At 35.2% G+C, this 23,302-nt stretch overlaps 3 protein-coding genes across 4 annotated transcripts; 1 reads left to right on the top strand and 2 right to left on the bottom strand.

Moving 5' to 3' along the window:
• The first annotated feature begins 1,595 nt into the window (after positions 1-1,595).
• On the top strand, positions 1,596-8,000 carry LOC127904849 (F-box protein At3g54460-like). Its single transcript, XM_052449841.1, has 9 exons — positions 1,596-2,341; positions 3,070-5,613; positions 5,732-5,945; positions 6,039-6,278; positions 6,371-6,430; positions 6,507-6,637; positions 6,861-6,975; positions 7,276-7,425; positions 7,550-8,000. The coding sequence occupies exons 1-8, from the start codon at positions 1,779-1,781 to the stop codon at positions 7,420-7,422; spliced, it is 4,014 nt and encodes a 1,337-aa protein (XP_052305801.1). The 5' UTR covers positions 1,596-1,778; the 3' UTR covers positions 7,423-7,425; positions 7,550-8,000.
• A 684-nt stretch (positions 8,001-8,684) lies between these two features.
• On the bottom strand, positions 8,685-17,928 carry LOC7460236 (PH, RCC1 and FYVE domains-containing protein 1). 2 transcript variants are annotated; one of them, XM_002304757.4, is made up of 9 exons: positions 17,356-17,927; positions 16,117-16,203; positions 14,880-14,969; positions 13,729-13,809; positions 13,371-13,565; positions 11,168-13,288; positions 10,388-10,534; positions 9,514-9,902; positions 8,685-9,173 (listed from the first exon to the last, which is right to left on the bottom strand). In XM_002304757.4, the coding sequence occupies exons 1-9, from the start codon at positions 17,410-17,412 to the stop codon at positions 9,041-9,043; spliced, it is 3,300 nt and encodes a 1,099-aa protein (XP_002304793.3). In that variant the 5' UTR covers positions 17,413-17,927; the 3' UTR covers positions 8,685-9,040. The 2 variants fall into 2 exon arrangements, with proteins under 2 accessions (XP_002304793.3, XP_024453562.2); XM_024597794.2 differs by lacking the exon at positions 16,117-16,203 and having other exon boundaries at positions 17,356-17,928.
• A 3,753-nt stretch (positions 17,929-21,681) lies between these two features.
• LOC127904845 (two-component response regulator ORR9-like) lies at positions 21,682-22,975 on the bottom strand. The gene is made up of 4 exons (XM_052449807.1): positions 22,635-22,975; positions 22,344-22,531; positions 22,173-22,243; positions 21,682-22,080 (listed from the first exon to the last, which is right to left on the bottom strand). The coding sequence occupies exons 1-4, from the start codon at positions 22,747-22,749 to the stop codon at positions 21,873-21,875; spliced, it is 582 nt and encodes a 193-aa protein (XP_052305767.1). The 5' UTR covers positions 22,750-22,975; the 3' UTR covers positions 21,682-21,872.
• Positions 22,976-23,302: the final 327 nt, after the last annotated feature.

Genomic DNA, 23,302 nt, shown 5'->3' with positions numbered 1-23,302 from the left:
GGTACTTTATACAATTATTTTTCTTGTAAAATATATTAAGATAATTTTTTTATTATTATTTTTAAAATTAACATATTAAAATCATTAAAAATATCAATTTAATACATTTTATTAGAACAAGCCGAGTTATGCTTTGTTTTTTTCTTCATTGAATAAGTCCAGCTCTCGGATCAACCCACTGAACCGGTATGTGTTTTATAATCAATAATAAAATTGACTTGAATTTTTTTATTAGATCAAACCGAGTTACTCTTGTTTTTTTCTTCATCAAATAAGTTCAGTTATCGGATCAACCCACTAAACCGATACATGTTTTATAATTAATAACGAAATAACATTATAATAAACAGTATTTTAATCCGGTTCCATTTTCATACCCTGTAGATTAAAAATTCCCAGTATTAAGCCTATAATTTTTAAAAAAATTCAATCTGGCCCCTAATGACGAAAGCTAAGTGCCGACCTTTTTCCTTTCATCTTCTCATGTTTTCATATTTTCCATCCAATATCTTTTATGTACACGCACTTGTAGGAAGTAGAAACACATCAAAACCTACGAGCGCCTCTTGTTTTTGAATTATATTAAAGTGTATGAATTAATAATTTCTCATTTATCTGGAAATTGCTCTTTTATTATTATATTGTTGGTGGATTTGCTTCCAGTTGGCTGATAAATGTTTATAATATTTGCAGATTTTTTTAACAGTTGTTGATAAGGTTTACAGGTTTGAGACTCGGAAAAATATTTGAATCAATAAGATTATTCGGGTTAATATTAGTGGATTTTTTATTAAAATAATATTATTTTATTTTTTAAGAAAACATATTCTTGAAATTAATCCAATTAGATTTAACATTGTTAACCCAAAAAAATTATTTTAATATATTTTTAAATGAAAAATACTTTTAAAAAATATTTTATACCCAATAATTTTTTTATTGAATAATTAAAATGTGAAAAATCTACTCTTGAAGTTCGGCCATCAAATAAAAACTGAACTAAAAAAGATGATTTTGACTGACAACTAGGTCACTTAAATAGTAAATAAAAATAAGGATAAAAAGGATGGTAAATAAATATTTTTTTAATAGTTATTACACCAACAAAGTCTGTGTGTATTGGTTAAATTAATTCTAAAATAATATGGTTGGGAAAAAAATATCAAAATAAAACAGCATGATTTTGATCAAAACTAAAAAGAATTATTGGAATTGACTAGGGAGAGTTAATTTGATCATACGCTAATTTGCTGCATTATCATAGTTTAACTTAATTAATTTTCTAAGTAAAAAGCAAGCTTTATTTTGATCAGATTTCATGTTATTTAGATAATGTTTAGCACCATGGTTCAACCGTATTTTTAAAAGTTTTTGAAATTTGTATTTTTTAATTGTTTTAACATATTAATATTAAAATAAATTTTTTATGATAATATTTTTTATAAGCCTATTTCTCTATTTGGATTAATTTCCATCAATTTTAAATTACAAGGAGCAAAACAAAATATTCCGAAAGCTACACGGATTAGATGCATCTGCTAACACAAATATTAATTAATGACCTCACACTTTTAATTAAAAATACCGCCCGCCGCCACGCCCTCACCTCACCCAAAAAAACCATCAAAACCAACGGAAAATTTATCCCAAACAAGACCCGCCTCCAGTTCCTTAGCTTTCCGCTTCTCCCTCCCTCCCTTCCTGATAAAAACCACGATTCCACGTTACAAAATAAAAATCCCCAAATCAAAAAGCCCTAATTTTATTTAAATTTGACAATGGGCGATCACGATGATGATCCTTACCCATACCACAAACTCTGCGGTTACCTCTGTACAGTTCTCACATCACCACACCCACTCCCTTTCCTTTCTCATTGCCATCTCATCACAGACGGAAGCCACCAACAAATCAGATTCAAATCCCTAAACGACGTCGTTCTGTCTCCGCTTTCCAATCCTTACGGCCAGAACGGCGCGGTTTCTCTTCAAGAGAACAGTAATGCGGTTGGGAAGAAGACGACGAAGAAGAAGAGAATGGCGAAGAGGGGGAGTTGTTTGAAGAAAAGCGGTAATTCAGTGGTGGAGAAGAAGAGAGTAGGGAGGAGGGTAATTGGGATGGTGAATGGTAGTGTGAGCGTGGTGCATCAAATTCGCGCGCTTGTAATGCACAAGTGTGTTAAGATCTTAGCGCGTGTGTTGCATGTTGCTGAGAGTGAGGGTGAGGTTGTTGAAGTGAGAGTGGTGGTGCTTGTTGATGTTTATTTGCCGGTTTCGGTTTGGTCCGGTGGGCAGTTTCCCAAGTCTGGGCCAATTGCTGGATCTCTCTTTCGGCACTTGAGGTTTGTGTTTTTGGGTTTTATTTTCTGAGTTTCGTTTATTATAACGTGGGTTTGTTTTATTTTTAGCTAATTTTAGCTGTAATATATGATTTGGTCTTCTTCCATGTGTGTGTTTAAGTAAATGAGATGGATAAAGCTCCTAGCTTTACGAAAGGAGTAATGTTTTTTCACTCAATTTTGAATTTATTTTACAATGTGGGTTTTCCTTTTCCTTTCTTTTTTTTCTGGATTTTTTCTCTAGTTTTGTTGCACTTGTCTGTTCACTATTTAGCTAAGTGTTGAAGGCGTTTCACAATTTAGTTTAGATTGGTTTTTCTGAGTATATATAGTGTAATTTTGTGTTCAAGTAGCAATATGCGGCTAACCTGGAGGGTTTTTTTTTTTTAATTTTCCTTTTGTACTTTAGTGGATGGACTGTTGAAATTACTGATGGTCGTTAAGTAACAAAATTTCTCTAGCTGCTTGGTTTTAGACTTTTGGTTCGAGGATGCATAGGATCTAACTTAGTTTGACATTTTTAGCTTTAGAATCTGGACACTATATATATATATATATATATATTACGTTCTTGATAGTTTAGTTGTCCTTTAGCAACGCATCTTCTCTTTTCTTGAATCTTGTTGTGTAGTTGAACTACTATATGTTTGGTTAAATTGCAATGTTTTAATTTAGTGCTTTCTTGATTTTTCATTAGTTATCTATGTTGGTAACATGGTTGAAGTTTGCAGTTGCGATTGGGAGAAGAGGAGGTCCATGCTTGTTGATGGAGGAGAGTATTTTAAAAATGCTCTTGGAGATCATAGGAGCATTTGGAATCTTTCTGGTTGTCATGTTCTTGGATGCAATTTGCATTGTGATGTCCCTGATTCTTCAAGCAAAAAGCGTTTTGAACTTCATGAAATTTTTAAAGGTTTACCCAGCACGGAAAATAAGGAACAGTATTACTCTTCAAGAGTAAAACCAGCAGATAACTCTTTGGAATCTGGTATTTGGGATTTAACTGGTGATATCTTGATGAGCATTCTTTCTGCACTTGGTCCAAAGGACCTTGTCAGGGTTGCTGCAACCTGTCACCATTTGAGATCCCTGGCTGTTTCAATTATGCCATGTATGAAACTTAAATTATTTCCTCATCAGCAGGCAGCAGTTGAGTGGATGTTACAGCGCGAGCGGAATGCTCAAGTCTTGCCACATCCTCTGTACACTAATTTATCCACAGAAGATGGGTTTACATTTCATGTAAGTACTGTTTCTGGTGAAATAATTACTGGAGTAGCTCCAACTGTAAGAGACTTTCATGGGGGAATGTTCTGTGATGAACCTGGCTTAGGAAAGACTATCACTGCTCTTTCTCTTATTCTGAAGACAAGAGGAACAGTAGCTGACCCACCAGATGGAGTTCAAATAACCTGGTGTACACATAATGGAGAACAGAGATGTGGCTATTACGAGGTTGATGGCAGAAACTTCACTCCTAATAACACACCCCTGGCAAAAAGGGTAATGAACCAGAGTGCACGCAGGGGACAATTATCTTTGGATAAATCCACTCTGATGAATGATCCAGGTCAACAGATTGAGGGGTTTAGCAATTCCTGTCCAGTTAATGGAATGGAATCGTCACCAGCTCCATCTTCAGATCAAACAGCACGTGTAATTCAATTGAGTCGCGTGAAGAGAAATCTTCTCCATGAATATGATGAAACACCTGTTTTTAGTAACAAGAAAAAGAGGAAGCATCGTTCTAATGCCCCTATATATGTCTCAGAGGAACAACGGCATGATAGAGCACGCAGGTTGAATTTGATTACTGGACATTTTAGGGATTTTAATGAGACTTGGGTTCAATGCGATGCATGCAGAAAGTGGAGGAAGCTTACAAGCAGTGTAGCAGATACTGATGCTGCATGGTTTTGTAGCATGAATACAAACCCTGAACGTCAGAGTTGTAGAGATGCTGAAGAAGCTTGGGATGACAGCTGTTCCTTAACTCATGTACCGGGATTTCACACCAAAGGAACTTCAGGGGGGGAGGAGCAAAATGTGTCATTTTTCACTAGTGTTCTCAAGGAGCACTATTCCATGATAAACTCTAAAACCAAGAAAGCTTTGACTTGGCTGGCTAAACTTTCTCCAGAAAGACTTTCTTTAATGGAAACAATTGGTTTGGCAAGTCCGGTCGTAGGTACTGGTTCTGTATCTGGTGGTGGAGATTCCCATGGGTTTCATAAAATATTTGAAGCATTTGGTCTTGTACGGAGAGTAGAAAAGGGAGCCAGTAAGTGGTGTTACCCGCAGAAACTTGAAAACTTAGCATTTGATTTGGCTGCTTTTAGAATTGCTATCTGCAAGCCGTTGGATTCAGTCAGGTTATATTTATCAAGAGCAACCCTAGTTGTTGTCCCAGCAAATCTAGTTGATCATTGGAAAACCCAGATAGAAAAGCATGTCAAACCTGGCCAGTTGCGGCTGTGTGTCTGGACTAATCATAAAAAGCCTTCTGCTCACAGTCTGGCATGGGATTATGATGTTGTTATAACAACCTTCAGTCGATTAAGTGCTGAGTGGGGTCCCAGGAAAAAAAGTCCTCTGATGCAAGTGCATTTTCTCCGGGTCATGTTAGATGAGGGACACACCCTTGGCTCTAGTCTGAGCTTGACAAACAAATTGCAAATGGCTATGTCATTGATGGCTTCAAATCGCTGGTTACTAACAGGAACACCAACACCTAACACACCCAATAGCCAGCTGTCTCATCTCCAGCCAATGCTTAAGTTTCTACAGGAGGAAGCGTATGGGCTGAATCAAAAGTCATGGGAAGCCGGTGTTCTTAGACCATTTGAAGCCGAGATGGAAGAAGGCCGCACACGCTTGTTGCATTTGCTCCACAGATGCTTGATTAGTTCTAGGAAGACAGATTTGAAAACTATCCCTCCATGCATCAAGAAGGTGACATTCCTCAATTTTACCAAGGATCATGCAAGAAGCTATAATGAATTGGTAGTTACTGTGCGACGTAATATTCTAACTGCTGACTGGAATGATCCTTCTCATGTTGAGAGTTTGCTTAACCCAAAGCAGTGGAAGTTTCGAAGTACCCTTATTAGAAATGTCAGGCTATCTTGTTGTGTGGCAGGGCATATTAAAGTGGCAGAAGTTGGTGAAGATATTCAGGAAACAATGGATATTCTGATTGAAAAAGGACTTGATCCCATTTCAGAGGAGCATGCTTTGATAAAATACTATCTTCAGTATGGTGGTAACTGTCTCAGGTAACTTTTTGAGCTCTTTTTTGCTTCACTCTGAATATTAAATGATATCTTCTCACATGGGTTTACCACCATTGATTTTGCACATTTGTTTTTTTCTTCTTTCCTCTTTGCTGTTTAGATGCGAGGAATGGTGTCGTCTACCTTTCATCACGCCATGCAGGCATCTTTTGTGCCTTGATTGTGTTGCTTTGAATAGTGAAAAGTGTACTTTTCCTGGCTGTGGTTACTCATATGAGATGCAAAGTCCAGAAGTATTGACCCGACCAGAAAATCCAAACCCGAAATGGCCTGTCCCCAAAGATCTTATTGAGTTGCAACCTTCCTATAAACAGGCAAGTATTTTGCTCTCATTTTGAAATACTTTTTTTATGTATAAAGGATTCGCAGGAAGCGTTATCACATGTATTTTTCTGGTATTTGTACAGGATGACTGGGATCCAGATTGGCAGTCAACATCTAGCAGTAAAGTTGCGTACCTTGTACAGAAGCTGAAAGCATTGCAGGAGGCCAGTAGAGAGAGTAGCTGGTCCATTGACAAGGATACTCAAATAAGTGTTTCTAGTTTAGTGCTTCAGCAGGACTGCTTTAGTGTTAACAGGGCAGCCATGGAGAAAGTTATAATATTTTCTCAATTTCTTGAGCATATACATGTGATTGAACAGCAGGTACTTATGATTGCATTATGAGTTCTTAACAAGTGTGGCTTTATCTTTTCCTCAAAAGTGTAATGATCCTGGGCCTTCTTTTCTTCGGCCAGTTAGCATTTGCCGGTATTAAATTTGCTGGAATGTATAGTCCAATGCCTCAAATCAACAAGGTATTGAAATTAGTTTGTCTTCTTTTTATTTTTTTGTTCCTTTTCCTTTTTCTTGATACATTCTTTGGCTGTTCAGATGAAATCACTGGCCACCTTCCAGCATGACGCCACATGTATGGCTCTGTTAATGGATGGCAGTGCTGCATTGGGCCTTGATTTGAGCTTTGTAACTCATGTATTCTTAATGGAGCCAATCTGGGACAGAAGGTAGTATTTTTTTCAAATCCTAAACTGTTCATTATTTCTCTTTTCTGTTCTTACTAATAGGTATCTTGCATCCTGATTTCAGTATTGTTAGCCACAATATCACGCTGCTATATGGAAAAATAATGGTTTTTGTTGAATAGAATGCTTGACACACCTCTCTCTGTCTCTCCCTCTTTTACTTTTTTTTTTTAATTAAAAATTCTTCTTTGTTGAATGCTATCAGCATGGAAGAACAAGTGATAAGTCGAGCTCATCGGATGGGTGCTACTCGCCCCATCAATGTGGAGACTTTAGCCATGCGTGGTACAATTGAGGAGCAAATGCTAGAATTCCTACAGGTAGATGATGTAGAAGCTCCTTTATTTTTTATTTAATGAGAATATATAAGCCAAACTGTTTTGATTTTGGTCTGATTGCCTTTTCTTTTATGTCACTATTTTGTTATTTAACCTGTTAGCAACCATTACTTTAATGTCTGTATTTTTCTGCAGCATTAAAGGATTAGTAAAAGATTTTATTTTTCTTTTGCTAAATCCCTGACTTAACCCTTCCCCTGCTTTGGCTTTTTTATCACATGCCCTTTTCATCTAATTTAGGACTCAAGGCCCAGTTTGATTTTTGACTTGCTTTTCCTTTAGGATGCTGATGGTTGTAGAAGAGTTTTGAAAGAAGAGTCAAGTAAAACTGACCATGCAGGGGCACGGCTCCACCGATCTCTACATGATTTTGCTGAGAGCGACTACTTGGCCCACCTTAGCTTTGTGCATACAGGTTCAAGAGCGTAAAAGGTAACGATATGTTTTTTCCTTATCTGGAGACCTAATTATCTTACTTATATGTTCTTATCACTGCAAATCTCATTTGCTTATCCTGCTGGTGTAACAAAAACTCCTGTTATCTTTCTCTGTACAGTTCTTGTGATGATCTCGAGCCACCATATCTTGTGCTGATGATGATTTCAATCAAGTGATATATGTGGCAGTTGAATTCAAATAATTCCACTCCTCTTGTTTGAAAAACCTGGGCAGATTATTTTTGATTCATTGTTTCTCAAAGTATAAATGGCAGAGTTTGCCATTCACAGCTGGGAACAAGTGCTAATTGAATTTTTTTCTCAATCTATTCCTTGACTAATCTCTTAGGATACCCCCGCAACAAAACCTTGACCCTCATTTTCTAAGAGCTTTTTTTTGGCTCCTGTTTGTCCATTCTGTCCCCTGGGGGATGTATATATATTTGGTAGGTGGGAGAGAACTTGAAGAAACTCCTTTCATTGTTTGTAACAATCATACCCAGTTATGTACAGGAATGAACGACAAAATCATGTTCTTCAAAGCTTCTGAATTGATTTATTTTTCCACAAGATAGATGGATGAAACTGTTTGCTATTTATTTAACCTTGATTTGTATCACCCGACATGCATCTACGACAGACCTTTCAAGATATAAAGATAGATTGGAAGATGCATCTTTATTTGTCTCTAACATTGGCAAAAAAAAAAAAAAAACATAAAAAAATTACTGTGATTGACAGGAAAATTCTCTCCCCTGCCCCATCTTAGAAAAAAGGGATAGAAATATTAAATATCTTTGATTAAAAAAACAAGAATAAAGATGAAGGTATAAAAATAAATTTTATATATGCGTGTGTAGGTTTAGACCACTGGTGGAATGGAACGAGCTGGCAAGTGTTGACTAAGGATTGTAGGGTTTGAAGGATGACTTGTTAATTTGATATATGCCCAGAAACTATGGGACATGTAGACATCATATGACACGAAACGTGTAAAAAAAAAAAAAATTTATTGTTAATTTAAAATATAAATTTAGGGAAACAATTACTTTTTTTTCATTAAAAAATATAATATTAACCTAAGCAATTTTAATTAATATTCAATCTTAATAAAATATTAACTAAAGACATTTTAAAAACTTTGATACAATAAAATTTTTATAATTATAACTTCATAATTTTTTTAAAATATTTTTTTCCCACAACTCTGTATATTCTTTTGATTTTAAGATTTTAAAAACTGTGGAAGATGCATTCAGTCTATGAATGGCAGACAATCTGTATAGTATTTTGCTTCTGAATTTACAAGGCAGCTGTGTTTGATTTTGAAGTCAGCGACCTACTTAAAAAGAATTTACATACCCCTAGCGAGTTTTCACACTTCCCTCAAAAAAAAAAATTATAGGAAGAGAGAAAATATGGATACATCTGTGGGAAGAAATCGAAAGCAAAAGATTGTGGGGAGAAAAAATTTCCACCCACCTCCACCCTCTAGAAAAAAAAATCGGCTTCCTCCATATTCCTCGGGCAGAAATTGAAAACGAATTTCAGATCTCGCAAAGAATAGCATTGGCAAAATGTGAGTCAAGTTGCATATTAGACGTCGCAGGTCATTGAGTTAACCCTTCCCTTCCCACACTAACAATAGACCTGTCACCCATGGGAACGTTGTATTGCTGGTATACTCTCGCTCTGTTGGCTGCCCACCATTGTTCTGCTTGTTTTTCGCTGAACCGCTTCCGACTGCAGCAAAGGGAGTTCAAAATACAATAGCATAAGATTTCCAATAAAGACAGAGCAATTATTAAGTTGCAATGATTTAGTTCCCCACTCGGAGGCTTCCAACTGTACAGAAACCTGTTGGTCCAAACTCATCTATTTGCAAAAAGTGGGCCTGAAAGCAGCCAGGAACTCTACCACCTTAGTTAAGGACACGGGGCCACATTACATTATTGGAAAATATCATGGGCCAAGTAGTTACCTTGTTGTTAAAGAGGGGAGAAGCAAAGCAATCATAGAAGGGGGGCAGGTGGGGGAGAAGTGGAAGAGAACAGGATAATAGTGTGTGATGACTTAAGAATACCTGAAGCGGACACGTTTGAGATCCTTCGCACCTCCATGCAAGGAAACAAGGGTAATATATACACCTGGTTCGTCTTGTTCAACCCATTCATCGCCATTAGTGGGTTCAACTTTTGCTATTCTGTTCTTATTCCTCACTGTTGTTTCTATCTGTGTCACTTCGGAGTGATGTGGAGTCTGATTAGTAGTAGTAGTAGTCCCTGACACATTCGAAATTACCAGGCTGTTTGATCCTTTTGAATCTTGTTCATGACATGCCGTGGGACTACTGAGCTGCTCAAGAATTCCAGGAGAAACGTCCCATGGAGTTGTGTTGCTAGAGCAATAAAAAGAGGGCGAGTTGCTGTTTCTTGATGCTCCAACAGGTACCCTTTCAGCCACTTCTTTCAACTATAATAAAAAGATTAATCACACATAAATTAAGAAGACAGCTTACCTATTAAAAAACCTACAAAATTTTAGTATGCACATGAGCTCGCTGTCGATCAACATTCATACGGCAAGGACACTTCCAACCCGAGTTCATGTCAACCTTAGTATTTAGTACGACACAGGCAATTTAATTTATTTTCATCAGGCAACTCATTAAGGCCAGCACATCTCTAAGGTGGACATGATGATGCACATCTAACGGTCAAGTCCTAGAGATTCCAAAATACAATCATATAATACCAAAAGCATTGTGCAAATATTGTCCTCTAAACCTACTTTTCGAGACAAACTTTGCTCGTGTCAAATCTAGGACCAGTCTATTCAATGCAAGATAGCATATATTTAGCGCACATTTCTAAACTTTCTTGCCTAAGGTTACTTGTGATGTAAAATTAGTTATCTACAGTAGGACTAGGAAGTTATAAACTCGAGTTTTTACTTACTTGGGCCGTGAGTGACTTAATTACTTCCTTTGCTGCCTTGCATTTAGTAGTTTCCTCCTCCGCAACTGCAATAGCCTCCTTCAACTGCTTGGTTGTTCTTTCCAGCTCAACATCCTGAAGCTGAGCTTTATTTGTAAGCTCTTCAACCTACATTACACAAACAGTCAGCCATAATCAACCAATGAAGTGGCCTAAGCAAAGTACTTTTCAAGCACAATGATATGGCCAGTAGAAAGTCTCTAAAGACATATACTGTTGTTTCATTATGGCCATGCATCTCTAAACTGGATCTTAATCTAACCAAATCATTAACCATAGTTACAATGACCATAAGAGGTTTCAAAATTAGACCTGTCCCCAGCACAGACCTTCGTCTTTATGTTAATTGTGACAAAAAAAATATTGCAGAACACTTTGTCCATGTCCAAACAGGGAAAATTAAAGCATAAAGAAGCAAGCAAAGAAACTCACAACAAACTATAACCAAAGGATAAAATAGAGACTCTCAATACAACAACAAAAGGATTTGTGCCACAGGACAAGACCGTTTTTCTCTAGTTGTTAATAAGGAGACTTGATATACTTTACAATTTTACGCAGTATCATACCGCATGACATACACACTTCCAATCTTACCAAAAATGTTTGAGAGAATACATGTTCAGCCACGGACAATAAATTTCTAGGTTAATGCATGGCAGCCTGGGTGCATCTATTATTGCTCAAAACAAGAAATTTAGGAACAGATTACTGAAATCATACGAGTTAATTTATATCTACCTGAGCTCTTAATTTTACAATTTCTTCTCGCAGGCTGTCATTTAACCTCCCAGCACCATCTACAGCTAGTTTCGGCAACTCATTAGCTGAGAGAGTTGGGGTTGGTGTTGCAGCACGAGGGGGACTGGATCGTCTTGATGTTGGAGATGTTGCTCGAGACACAATTCTTGATCCAGGAAGAGAAGCTGAGAAAAATTTCTTGGAGGATCCAAATGATTTAGAGTTATTAAATGTATTGCGCCGAGAAACATCATTTCCAGAGGGTGAAACCTGAATGCTATTGGAGTTTGACTTCCTGTTTCTTCTGGAAGATATACTTTCCACCTCTTTAGATGATTCCATAGAGAAGTTTCTTCCAAGCTTAGCATGCGATTTTGAATTTGAATTTTCAGTCTTTTCTGCGACTTCATTTAGTCCCTGATTGACACTTCCTCTTCTACTAAGAGCAGAGTGAACTGAAGAGTCAGTTTCAGAGCTTCTTCTAAGTTTGCTAAGACAATTATCACAGACACGATAAGGTTTGTTAGGATTTGGAGCCATTGAAGCCTTGAGAGACTTTTTATTACTACATGAATGGCAGAAAACAAGCCCACAATTATAACAATTGTGCCGTTTCCGTTTGAAATTAAATGGGATGTGGCAACCTGAACACATTGATTGATCGATACCGGATACCCATTTATGAAGACAGATAGCTGCAGTAAAACTAGTGCCGCAGACAATACCTTTAACCTGTTTGTCTTTCAAAGCTTCAACTACAGATGGGGAATTTCTATCATCTGCATCACCATGACCTAGCCTGCCATTTGCACCCTTTCCCCATGTGTAAACTTCAGTTCTTGAGGTCAAAACTGCAACATGATAAGCACCACAGGCTAATTCTTCAACAAAATTTTTCATGAGCTTTCCCTCAACACGAGTAGGGAGCATGCCATCAGCTTGGGGATTCCCCAATTGACCATATACAGGGCTTCCCATGGTGTAAACCTGACCTGTGGTTGTAAGTGCAGCAGTGAGGCTGTGACCACAGGCAACTTGACAGAAGTTGGGTTCAACAAGAGTAGCAACACAAGTGGGCACCAGTCTAGCTTCCTTATCACCATGCCCAAGACGACATTTATCTCCATCTCCCCATGTGAAGAGCTTTCCTGAAGAACAATTACTGGAATTTGATGACCCAACCATGATTTCAACAACTGCAGCTGTGTGCCACACACCACAAGCTGCTCGCATGGTGCGGAGGCCCTTAAGAGACTCGACCTCTCTTGGTATTGACACGCTTATGCGGTCCCCATGTCCTAAAACCCCAAAGGTTCCATCTCCAAAAGTAAACAATTGGCCAGCAGAGGTTACAACAGCTGTGTGCCATGGTCCACATGAAACTGATGAGACATGTATTCCCTCAAGTGGTCCATCCAACTTTCTTGGAACCCACTGAGTAGCTTCACTTCCACAGCCCAAGAGTCCAAAATTATAAGCATTACCACCCCATATGTACAAATCACCAGAAAGTGTTACCGCACAAGAATGATATTCTCCACATGCTACAAGTTCAACATTGAAATTTTTTAGTCCATCTACAAACTTTGGATGTGAAACATCAGAGTCTACACCATGTCCGAGTCTGCCTCCTAGTTCCTCTCCCCAAGAGAAAACCTCCCCTTGTTTTGTTACCAAAGCAGCATGTTGCCGACCACAAGCTATAGCCTGAACATCTAGTAAAACTGCAGATTCCAAAGCTTTTGGCACAAAAGAATCCATCTGAACACCAGAACCTCCAATTCTATGAACTCCACCACCTAGAATGCCATCACCAGTGCCCTCCCCCCAAATATAAACATCCCCTAATGCATCATTTTCATCACGACCAGAGCCTTGACTTGATGAGCTAACAGCACTTGATAAACTAACCCTAAAATTATCTGTGTTCGTAACCTTTGCACGCCCTGTTGTTTCATCTGAGCCTCCTAATAACTGAGACTGAGCTGGCGCACAAGCAGATTCTAATGGAAATAAAACCTTAGGAGGCGCAGTGTATACTACATCAGACAATGCCTTCTCTAAACCAGTATTTGGAGGACTGTCATATGGCGTACGAAGACGAAGAGGATCCATTCCATCCTATATCAGTGCCAAGAGAATTTACATTAAAGCACACAGCAGCGAAACATAATTTTGAGAACGAAGGAACATAGAACAGTACCTTCAGTGAACTATCATCACTACCAAATGCAAAGCTCAAAGGAGAACTTCTAATGGTGTATGCCCTAGGACTATTTGCCTCTGATAAAAGTCCATCATTTGTAGTTTCTTCTCTCTTTTTCCAAATCTGGCGATTTGATATTAGTGCCTTTAGACCAGTAAACCAGACTTCAGCTTCTTCTTTGTCCTTGCATATCTGGCAAAACAGAGCATGATAAGCAGATGATCAAAATTTTCAGCTAATACTTAAAAGGAACTGTGTTGTGAAAATACAGAAAGTGGACTCCCTAAAATTTTGAACATGGCATGACTTTGATGACAAAGAATGAAGAGCTGGCCTTTAAAAAGAATATGCCTACCAAATCTAAAGACCTGTCACTGTATATTAGAGAAAATGACTGGTATTCCTTCTCAGGACGAGGATATCTCTGAAAAATTGGCTGTAGTAAAGCAGAATTGAGAATAATCAGTTAGTAGATCATGGTTCCAATAAAATGATTAAAAATAATTGAAAAACTAGCAGAAACTTACAAGCAAAAGGATTTAATTTCCATATTTTCTCAAGGGGAAAGAAAGAACAAAACAAAAGCCATAAAAACTGGAAGCAGACAAAATATATGAATCACATAAAATAAAAAATCACAAATAAAATAAATAATTTTCAAGCATAGCTTCACTGTCCCTCGTGATTTTGTTGCTAGCTCCAATATTCAAGGTAAATGTAGAAAACATCACAAAAATGAAGTGTCCATCAAAAACCATTTTTCTATATAACAAAAAATGCCACCACGACTCTTCCTAGTGTCAAAGAACCATCTCAACCCAATAGCTTAAGCTGTTAGGTAAGGTCCCAGGATATGATTTATATTATTCTCTAACACACCCCCTCAAGTGAAAGCCCTTTTGAGCTTGAAACTTGCACAGGCCCACATTACCTTGTGCTTAATTTTTATCAAATAAATGGGGATGGTAAGATTCGAACTCATGACCGCTTGGTCATTAAGGCTCTGATACCATGTCAAAGAACCATCTCAACCCAATAGCTTAAGCTGTTAGGTGAGGCTTCAAGATATGATTTATATTATTCTCTAACACCTAGGAATGAATATTACAGATTTTTGAAAGCTAGAAGACAGTACATGCACATAAACACATTGCTTCAAAGTAAATTCTAAAATAGAAGTTTCAAATGTCATAGTATTTGATAAAGTAACATAACCAGTATTCTTGCAATTTCCTTTCCACTATGTCACATAAAAATAGACAGATTCATTCATCAAAACTTTGCATTTATGAACATTCATCCCTGATCTGGTGAAGTGCAAAGTAAAGCATCAATATGCAAAGGCTGCTGAACCTCAACCATTTTGGAAACCCAAGTTATTCACAATACTAAAATGATTATTAACTTGAAAAAAAAATGATTTGCTGCAAAACTATGAAAAGCATGGGGCTATTGCATTAAGCATCATACAAAAGTTGACCAGGATCTCAATATGGATAAACTTACAGTGCGCTGACCAGGGATAATTCTGGAGACATGGCTTAGTTTAAGATGCTTCTCCTCTTTCCCAGATATCCAAATTAGAACAGATTCATCCTGAATGAACCAAAAGCAAAGGCATACGTATTACAGCATACATAAATTTAATAAAGGTGAATTACAGCAAAGCTCAATAGTCAATATCCAACAACATCAAACAGAATATACCCAAAACAACACATTTAGATAAATTACCAGAAGCAGCATGCAAGAAGCTTACCATTTAGAAATGGCCAAAAAAATATTAAATTACCAACTGCCTTGCAGCAATTAAATGCAGCGCCTATGAAAGTACATGATAGAGCTTGGCATAAAAATAATAGGGTGAAACATCAAAAAGTTACTACATTGCATGCATGCCTTCAGACATTGATAGTGAAACCTTAAACTGCAGGGAAAGGTGCTCTCTTATCTTTTGATTAGGAAGCAGCACAGACCAAGGTTAGGAAAACCAAGTGGCCTGCCAGCAAGATCAGCACCATCATAAGCCTCGTCACTAACTCATATTTTTCAGCTTCAATAATCAATCTAATAGATCTTCAGTTTCTCCAGCAAGCCCATGTTTACATAGAAACAGAGGAGAGGCGCTGTGCTGTGCAGGATAACCAGCTAAAGATCTTTCAAGTAGTTTTCAAGTCCAATGTAAAAGTAGATGCCACTAGGGTATTTTCTTCATAGAGCCCTGGAGGCCCTTATTTCCATGGATATAAGGGTTAGGACACTTGCTTTTCTACCTTGATGACAACACCACTACTGCCTTTATTTTATTCATTCACAATACCATCACCATTTTAGAACTGTTCTGGAAGCATATTCTGCTAAGATTTTGTGAAACAGTAGACCTAATTTTATTCATTTAACCTTCCATGAGACCAATGCATTCAGAGACAAAGGCACTTTCTAAATCATCCAATTCTCAACACTGCATCGTGATCTAAACTTGGTAAAGAGCAGCAAAAATTACAGAACATCCATAATAATATGCTATTATCAGAGCACGCATCATAAAAACAGATTAACAGATGCAAATGAATTTACGAATCGATCTACTTGAAGAGGAGGCAGTACCATAGCTAGCTTCCATTGAGGGAAAATAAACAAACACAAATAGCTAACCACAAATTTCTTGATCCCATACTGATTTGTCTCAAAATAAGAAAGAGAAAAGGTTACATTTAAAAGCATGCCTTAAATATAATCTTACATTCGACAGCCTGAAGGGGCAAAATTTGGGCTTCCCTCTACGGCCATACTTGAGCAACTGAGTGCCCCTTTTAAGAGCAGTGATGGCCTGTGGCAAAGAATGCAGCAAGAAAATCAATTGAAAATAAACTAAGCAGGCTATGCATAAGTCAGATTTCAGGAGATGTAGAAATATTTCTCATCTGGAGAAACATCTAATAGTGCAGCCGCATGATTATATCTCACAATAAGCAGGTTCTTGTCTCTTTTTTCTTCAGTTATTTTTAAGTTCATGATCCATGATTTACTCAAATCCTTTTTTCACTTATCCCAGACAACAACATAAGACTTGGTTTCTAATATAGAAATAAATGGGTATGGTGCACTGCCCAGCCCAGAGGTAACAATTACAGGTATTTTGTATTAAGCCCGTGAAATGGTTTCCATTTGAGTGAATATTTACAACTCATTGATGCCAGAGAGATATGAACACTCGCTAATAACATTTGGTTGACTATTTATTTATATATTATCGCAATTCTTTGAAAAAATCCAGAAAAGCATGCATGTCTTGACACTGATTCTCGATGCTTTGCCATGCATCCTAACATCACTAGCACTCATGTGTTAATGCTCATGTAAGACTCATTTATGTACTCTTAAGAAAATGCACAAAAACCAATTAGCTTACCCGAAAAAGCCAGCTAGAATAGTCCATTAAGACTTGCTAAAAAAAACCCGCATATGACAACATGTTGACCCACACACATCCTATACTAACATTTCGCAATGCAAACACTTATGAACAAATAAAAGGAAAGGTTATACTACTCGATCCCATTGAAATAACAGATATTACCAGACTCTTAATGCTCTTATTAGCTTGAACAGTAACCAACAGTTCCACAACATTTGACCCGGTTTCGCTTTTTTGAAAAAAAAAAAAAAAAACTCAAATTCCATTTCACTAATTTCAAACAATTTATGAGCCTAAACATTCAAATCAATGTTCAACTTATTAATCCATAGCAATTAATAGGCAATCTCTGTTTACAAGCTTGAGCTTTTAACACAACCACGTTGCACCCTAATCACAAAAACACAACCATAAAAAAAAAAAATCATACAAACATAACACTAAACCTTCTCAGTCATTACCAAGATATAAATCAAAATACATTCACTAAACCTCAATCAATATCATCAGCACTTTATTATATCAATAAACAACAACAAAATATAAAAATATATATATAATTACCAATTCAATGTCTCTCTCTAAGGGGCCAACTCTCAACGTCGGCTCCAAAGCAGCCATTCCCTCCGTTTTAGACGTAATCAAAACTCTAACAAAACCCTACACATCTCACCATCACCACCACCGCAACAAAATCCACCTACAAACACACACATTGCCTCATTTAAACTCTAAATCACTCACTTTCAGCTCCTCCAAACCCTCGCATTACCAAAAACAAAACCTCGGTCAGCTAACAAAATCGCAAAACCAATCGATTCAATCTCGAATCGTCGAAAAAAAAACCCGGCGGAATCGACGAATAAAGGAAAGGATTATTAGCTTTTCACAAAACGACGAGAGAATATGTCGAAAACGAAGATTCTGCGACGGCCTTTGGATTCGAGGAATTGGGCTTTGTGGTGTTTGGTTGGAGAGAAAGTGAGAGAAAAAGGAAATATTAGGGAAAGTGAAGCCTGTTTGGTTTTAATGAGAGTGAAGTAGAGAGTGAGAGAGGGTTATTGAAAATTATTGATTTTGATTATTTTTTTTAAATGATATTCGGATTTTGATTTCTTTCCTTCTTCCTTTTTTTTCTTTTCTAAATTTTGTGCCCTAGAAGGCACAATTTCAAGAAATCACTCAAGTTTTTCTTTGCCAACTCAGTCAATCTGGAATAAAAATATGGTAATTCTTCTGGAAATAGAATTTTACTAATTATGTCATTAATTATTTCATGGATCTAATTCGGTCAATAATAATATTATAGAAACTAGTTGTTTATCTAATCTTATAATATGATTTAGATGTTAATAAACAAATTTCATAGATATTTTATATATAAAGAAAAACTTGTTTTTTAAAGAACAGATTTGTACATATATAATATTAACATGTAAATTATAAAATTAGTTTTTGCTAATATTTTAAAACATAAAAGATATAAAATATATTTGATTAAAAAAACAACGATAAAAACTTGAAATAATTTTATTTTTTGGCATAGTTTTAGAATAGATATTTATATTTTTAAAATAGTAAATACAATGAGATATTTATCTTTGTTTCTATTATCTCAATCTTTTTTATTAGAAGATAATAATCAAACATTGTTTAATAAATTTAGAAAAAAAAATGAACCATGGTAATCTTTGACAAATAGTGTCAAAAATTATTATTATTAAAACACAAGAAAAAAAAGTGTTGAATTTTTTTTTATGTAAGATATTAATAAGATTATATAAGTAGTTTTTGTAGTTATAGTTTAAAAAAATATATGTATTTAGTTAAACTGTTATGGAGTGAATTTTTACTTGTAAAATAAATAAAAAAACATGTTTTCATGAATAAAAAATAAATTATTTTAACTTAAATAAAATCAAATTTTAAAACACAAATAATTATATATAAAGCTAAATACTAAAAATATAAAGTATTTAATTAATCAAATAATTTTTTCCTATAACCTAGTAAAAAATAGAATCTATCACAATACAAATATTTTATTTTTTGTTCCTTTTATTAAACTTTTAAAATTTAATAAAGTTAAATTTAATAAAGAAAAGTTTGAGGGAGGGTATTTAAAAGTAATCTACGAGTAATTAAAAGTATAGTGGAAAAGTAATCCACGAATAATTTTGATGTGATGGAGAAAAATTAAAATAAAATATAATTAAGGTAACTCAGAGCTTATTTAAAATAAAAATATATATATTATTTTAAAATATGATGTTCGAAAACTAAAAAAAATATCTTCTGCTAATTTGAAGCACATGGGATTCAAGCACGTGCCTTGGGGTAATTTATTTATTTGTTTATTTATTGAACTGATTTTAGTCAACGATGTTGACTCCGACTCTCTGTTAATTAGTTCTATGACCATAGAGATTTCGCCATGTGAGAGTGGGGCCCATGCAGGAACTTTTTGTTTGTTGCTTTACGGTACCGTTCTGTGTTGTCTTCCCGTGGTTCCGCTAGAAATATTTTTCTTATTATTGGCTCTGCTATTGGTATTTTTAGTTTTTAATGGTATTTATATTTTTTTAATTTGAAATTTATATATTAAAATTAAAAATTAACTGAATTTAATGATGTTGCAAAATTATTGTATAATTTTGGCTGTAAAGTTTTAAAAAAATTGGTTTAGTTAAATTTTAGATTTTTTTTTTAAATAACCCAAAATGAACAAACTGAGCCAATTGATTTATTAAAGCATATAAAAAAAATACCCAGCTAAAAATTCATTGATTAAAGTCTATTCGATTTAGTTTTTTAATCCAAATCCAACCATATGAAGGTGATAAACAGCAACTAATTCTCACAAAAAAAAAATCGAAATTTATATAGCTGACCTTCTGGGCCCGGAGAAGCTGATTCAATTTAGAAATAGCCTCCAGGGTTAAATTAAAACTAGGCCGGGCCACCTTATAAATGAAGACCCACAGCCACTCGGCTAGGAAACAAAGATAAAGTAATATTGGGCCCCGAAATATTATTTTGTTTTCATGATCAAAGACAGCAGACACAAATGGGTCCTGTCAATGATAAATCTCTTCAAATATGCCCTTCTTGATTCGAGAGACCAGCATGGTTAATGCACCACACGATCCAATGATATCCCCGTATGATATTTGTTTTTTGGACGGTGATCAATTGGTTATAGGCTCATGGAAGATCTTGGATTCAAATTGTATTTTTGAATCAAATATTTACAAGCTTATAATATATTATTTTGTTTTTGTTTTTGTGGGTTTTATTTAGCTGAACTTGGACCACATGATTTTTAGTGCAAAAAAAATATATTTTTACGGCACCGTATTGTTGTAAAATGAGGAGATTGAGCATCATCAAAGGAAGATTTGTGTAGTTCAATGACCGTTTTGATGGGAAATAGTGGGTATAAAATAATCTGTTTCTGAAAAATATTCACATAAAAAATATTTTAAAAAAAATATATATATTTTTTTAGCTAGGTATAAATTTGCCAGCATGGATAATGGATTTGATATTGTGACCGCATTAACACTGCGACATCAATAATTATCAAACTTGATAGGAGATCAACAACTTGGTGCACGGCGTGGTCATGAGTCAGGCCACTTAATAATATTTTTTATAAAAAGAATTAAAACAATATTGTTTTAAAAATATATTTTATAAAGTTGATGGATTTTGATGAAATCATCCAGGCTGAGAATGGAGTTAAGAATTAATTCCAGGGGGCAAAATCTAATTTTTACTAGTTTTTAGCTCCAGATTTAAATCTTATTGGTTTCATGCGAGAATATTATTAAGTTTTTTTTTTTTTTAGGTGCCAGGCCCCAACCCTTGTTCTTTCACCACTAAATCGAATTGTGGATTAATTTGAGTTTTTATCTTAATTATAATATATTGATTTTTTAAATTTATTTTTTATATATGTAAAACAAGATCCAAACAAGATTATAAATTGAGCAAATTTAATAATTATAATAACATCATTACAAATATACAAAATGCGAATATAATAAATTTTTGCTAATGAATAGAAATAAGAAGTAATATCACATGGCTAGATTCTAACCTAAAACTATCAGTCAGCCAAAGTTGTTTCAAGTCATTAAGCCTAAAATCTATAACCCGGCTGCCTAATGACTTGGGGATATAAAATTCGCAAGTCAATTGGAAACTAATTTTATTTTAATATTATTTTTTAAAAATATTTTTTTATTATAAATATATTAAAATAATATTTTTTATTTTTTAAAATTTATTTATAATATCAACACATTAAAACAATCCAAAAAAACCAAAAAATTAATTTGAAACTAAAAAAATTCAAAATTATTTAAAAATACAGTTGGATTGCAATGTCAGGACCAATATTGAATACCTCTATTTTTTAAGACAGTATACATTAATGAAAATTTTTATTTACAATATATGAAATAAATTTATTTTTTTATAAAATCTCTTTAATTAGAAAAGTATTTTTAAACTTTGATTCTACAAAACCTCAGTTACCAATTTAAATTTGAAACAAATCTCATACAAAGTGTACAGGATCTTCATTATTAAAAGTTGGATAAAGAAATTTGAAGGGGAAGAAAGTCAATGAAGTATCATCTTGTGTCTTATTTTAAATGGATTTTTTCTCATATAAAATAAATAAAAGTGGTTGGACGTGAATTGAACCCTGCTCCTTGGAAACATGTATCATTGAACTTGGAAATGGCAAAACAATATTAATGATTTCTTCCACAAAACGTGCATGCGTACCCCTATTGATTCAATGAAAGAATATAGACTTGACTAGTATAAATTTTTTTTTTATAAAAAAAATGGAGAGAGAGAGAGAGAGAGAGAGAGAGATACGGGAAGAGCTCCATGATTGTTGATTAGATTTAACAGAACAAAAATGAATATTTCCTGTGGTAATTTACAATTGAACTAATAACGGAGGAAAATTGATAGCTTGATTCCCATCTTTCTCAGTGAATCTAAATTTTCTTTGAGCCTGTGTTGTCAAATCTATTGAAAAAGGTAAAATTGAGATGGGAAATCTATTGGGATAAGACCACTTCCAAGCCCTCGTTGTATCTTGATCTTGTTCTGCCAGGAGAGTTGACAATTTCTTCCATGCCTTTCCTTTTGTTGTTAGGTTGATCTTCTTCCTTGCATCTTCCCTTCATTAGATGGGGTCTAAGTTTGTTGACATCGGATAATTGAACTGGCTTCAAGAAGAACTCTTCTGCTCCTTCTTCCAAGCATCTGATCAACACAGATCATTAATAAGCCAGGTCAGATTGGGATTTAATTAAGTATACAAAGTTTTAAACAGTCTTAATTGAGGACATTCTCACCTATTGATTCTTGAGGGGACATTCTCTGAGGACATGATCACAACTGGGATATCCTTGAAATACTTGGATTCCTGGGGAAAATGCAACTACGTAGTCAGATTCTTGCTCAAAAACGTTGATCAAATGGACAAAAACAGCTAGATATCTTGAAGAACCATCAGAATTGATTACCTTGATCTTTTTTAGGAGATCGTAGCCTGTCATTCCTGGCATACAGTAATCTGTAATGATCATGTTAATTTCAATGTGTTGATGATGATGGTCAGGGGAAACAGAGGAAGGGTTTGAATCTCTCTGCTCATCATCCCCGTGCAAACCCAAAAACTCCAAGGCCTTGCTTCCTGAATCCACTGCTGTGACTGTAAAAACGAGCCAGAACCAAAAAGATGTCAGCAATCAAGAACTAAAGTTCAAAATAATATACAATCCAGTAAATCCCTTTAGGTTTTGACATCAATATACCCTGATAAGAAGAGGTTTTGAGGAGCCTTTCAATCAACTTTCTGTCAATAAGGCTATCATCAACAGCCAGAACATGAAACTGAGTCTCGGTAGCCAGAGTAGCCAAAGTAGCCATCAGAGTTCCGCTAGTGATGCGTCAAGCCAAGAAAAGAAACAAGAAGAAAGAATACTGAAACCAAGAAAGCAGCCACAAGCGGATGAAGAGAAGGGAGGGAAGGTGGAGGACTTTTAAATGGGAAGCCATAGGAGGTGAAAATCCTGTAGAAAATCTGGACAGTTTGGAAAGCAAGATCCGGCAGATTTCCTCGAGAATCTTAAGGATCTTCTACGTTGATTTTTGAATTAGACAACAAGCAAAGACGGTGTTATGTGGTTCATTTTTCTATTTTAATAATTGAACCATACTCATTATAATAATTTTTCAAATTTTAACCCTTTGTGTTGAGCTTTCAAGATAACTATTTAATCTACTCGATGAGAAATAACGAGTTAACCAGATCAACTCGTTGATCTGTTTTCTAACCCGAGCTATGTCTAGTAAATTAAATTAAATTTCACTTTATTTTTTTCAGTCAAACAACTCATGACACACTTAAAATCCATTGATTTCTTTTTGTTCTTTAATTTTTTTTTTAATTTATCAAGTTATGTCGGTTAACCTATTCGAG

This window comes from Populus trichocarpa, unplaced genomic scaffold (assembly GCF_000002775.5).
Source record: "Populus trichocarpa isolate Nisqually-1 unplaced genomic scaffold, P.trichocarpa_v4.1 scaffold_67, whole genome shotgun sequence".
NCBI lineage: Eukaryota > Viridiplantae > Streptophyta > Magnoliopsida > Malpighiales > Salicaceae > Populus > Populus trichocarpa.
Note: the sequence above shows the minus strand (reverse complement) of the source record. Positions and strands in the feature narration are given on the sequence as shown.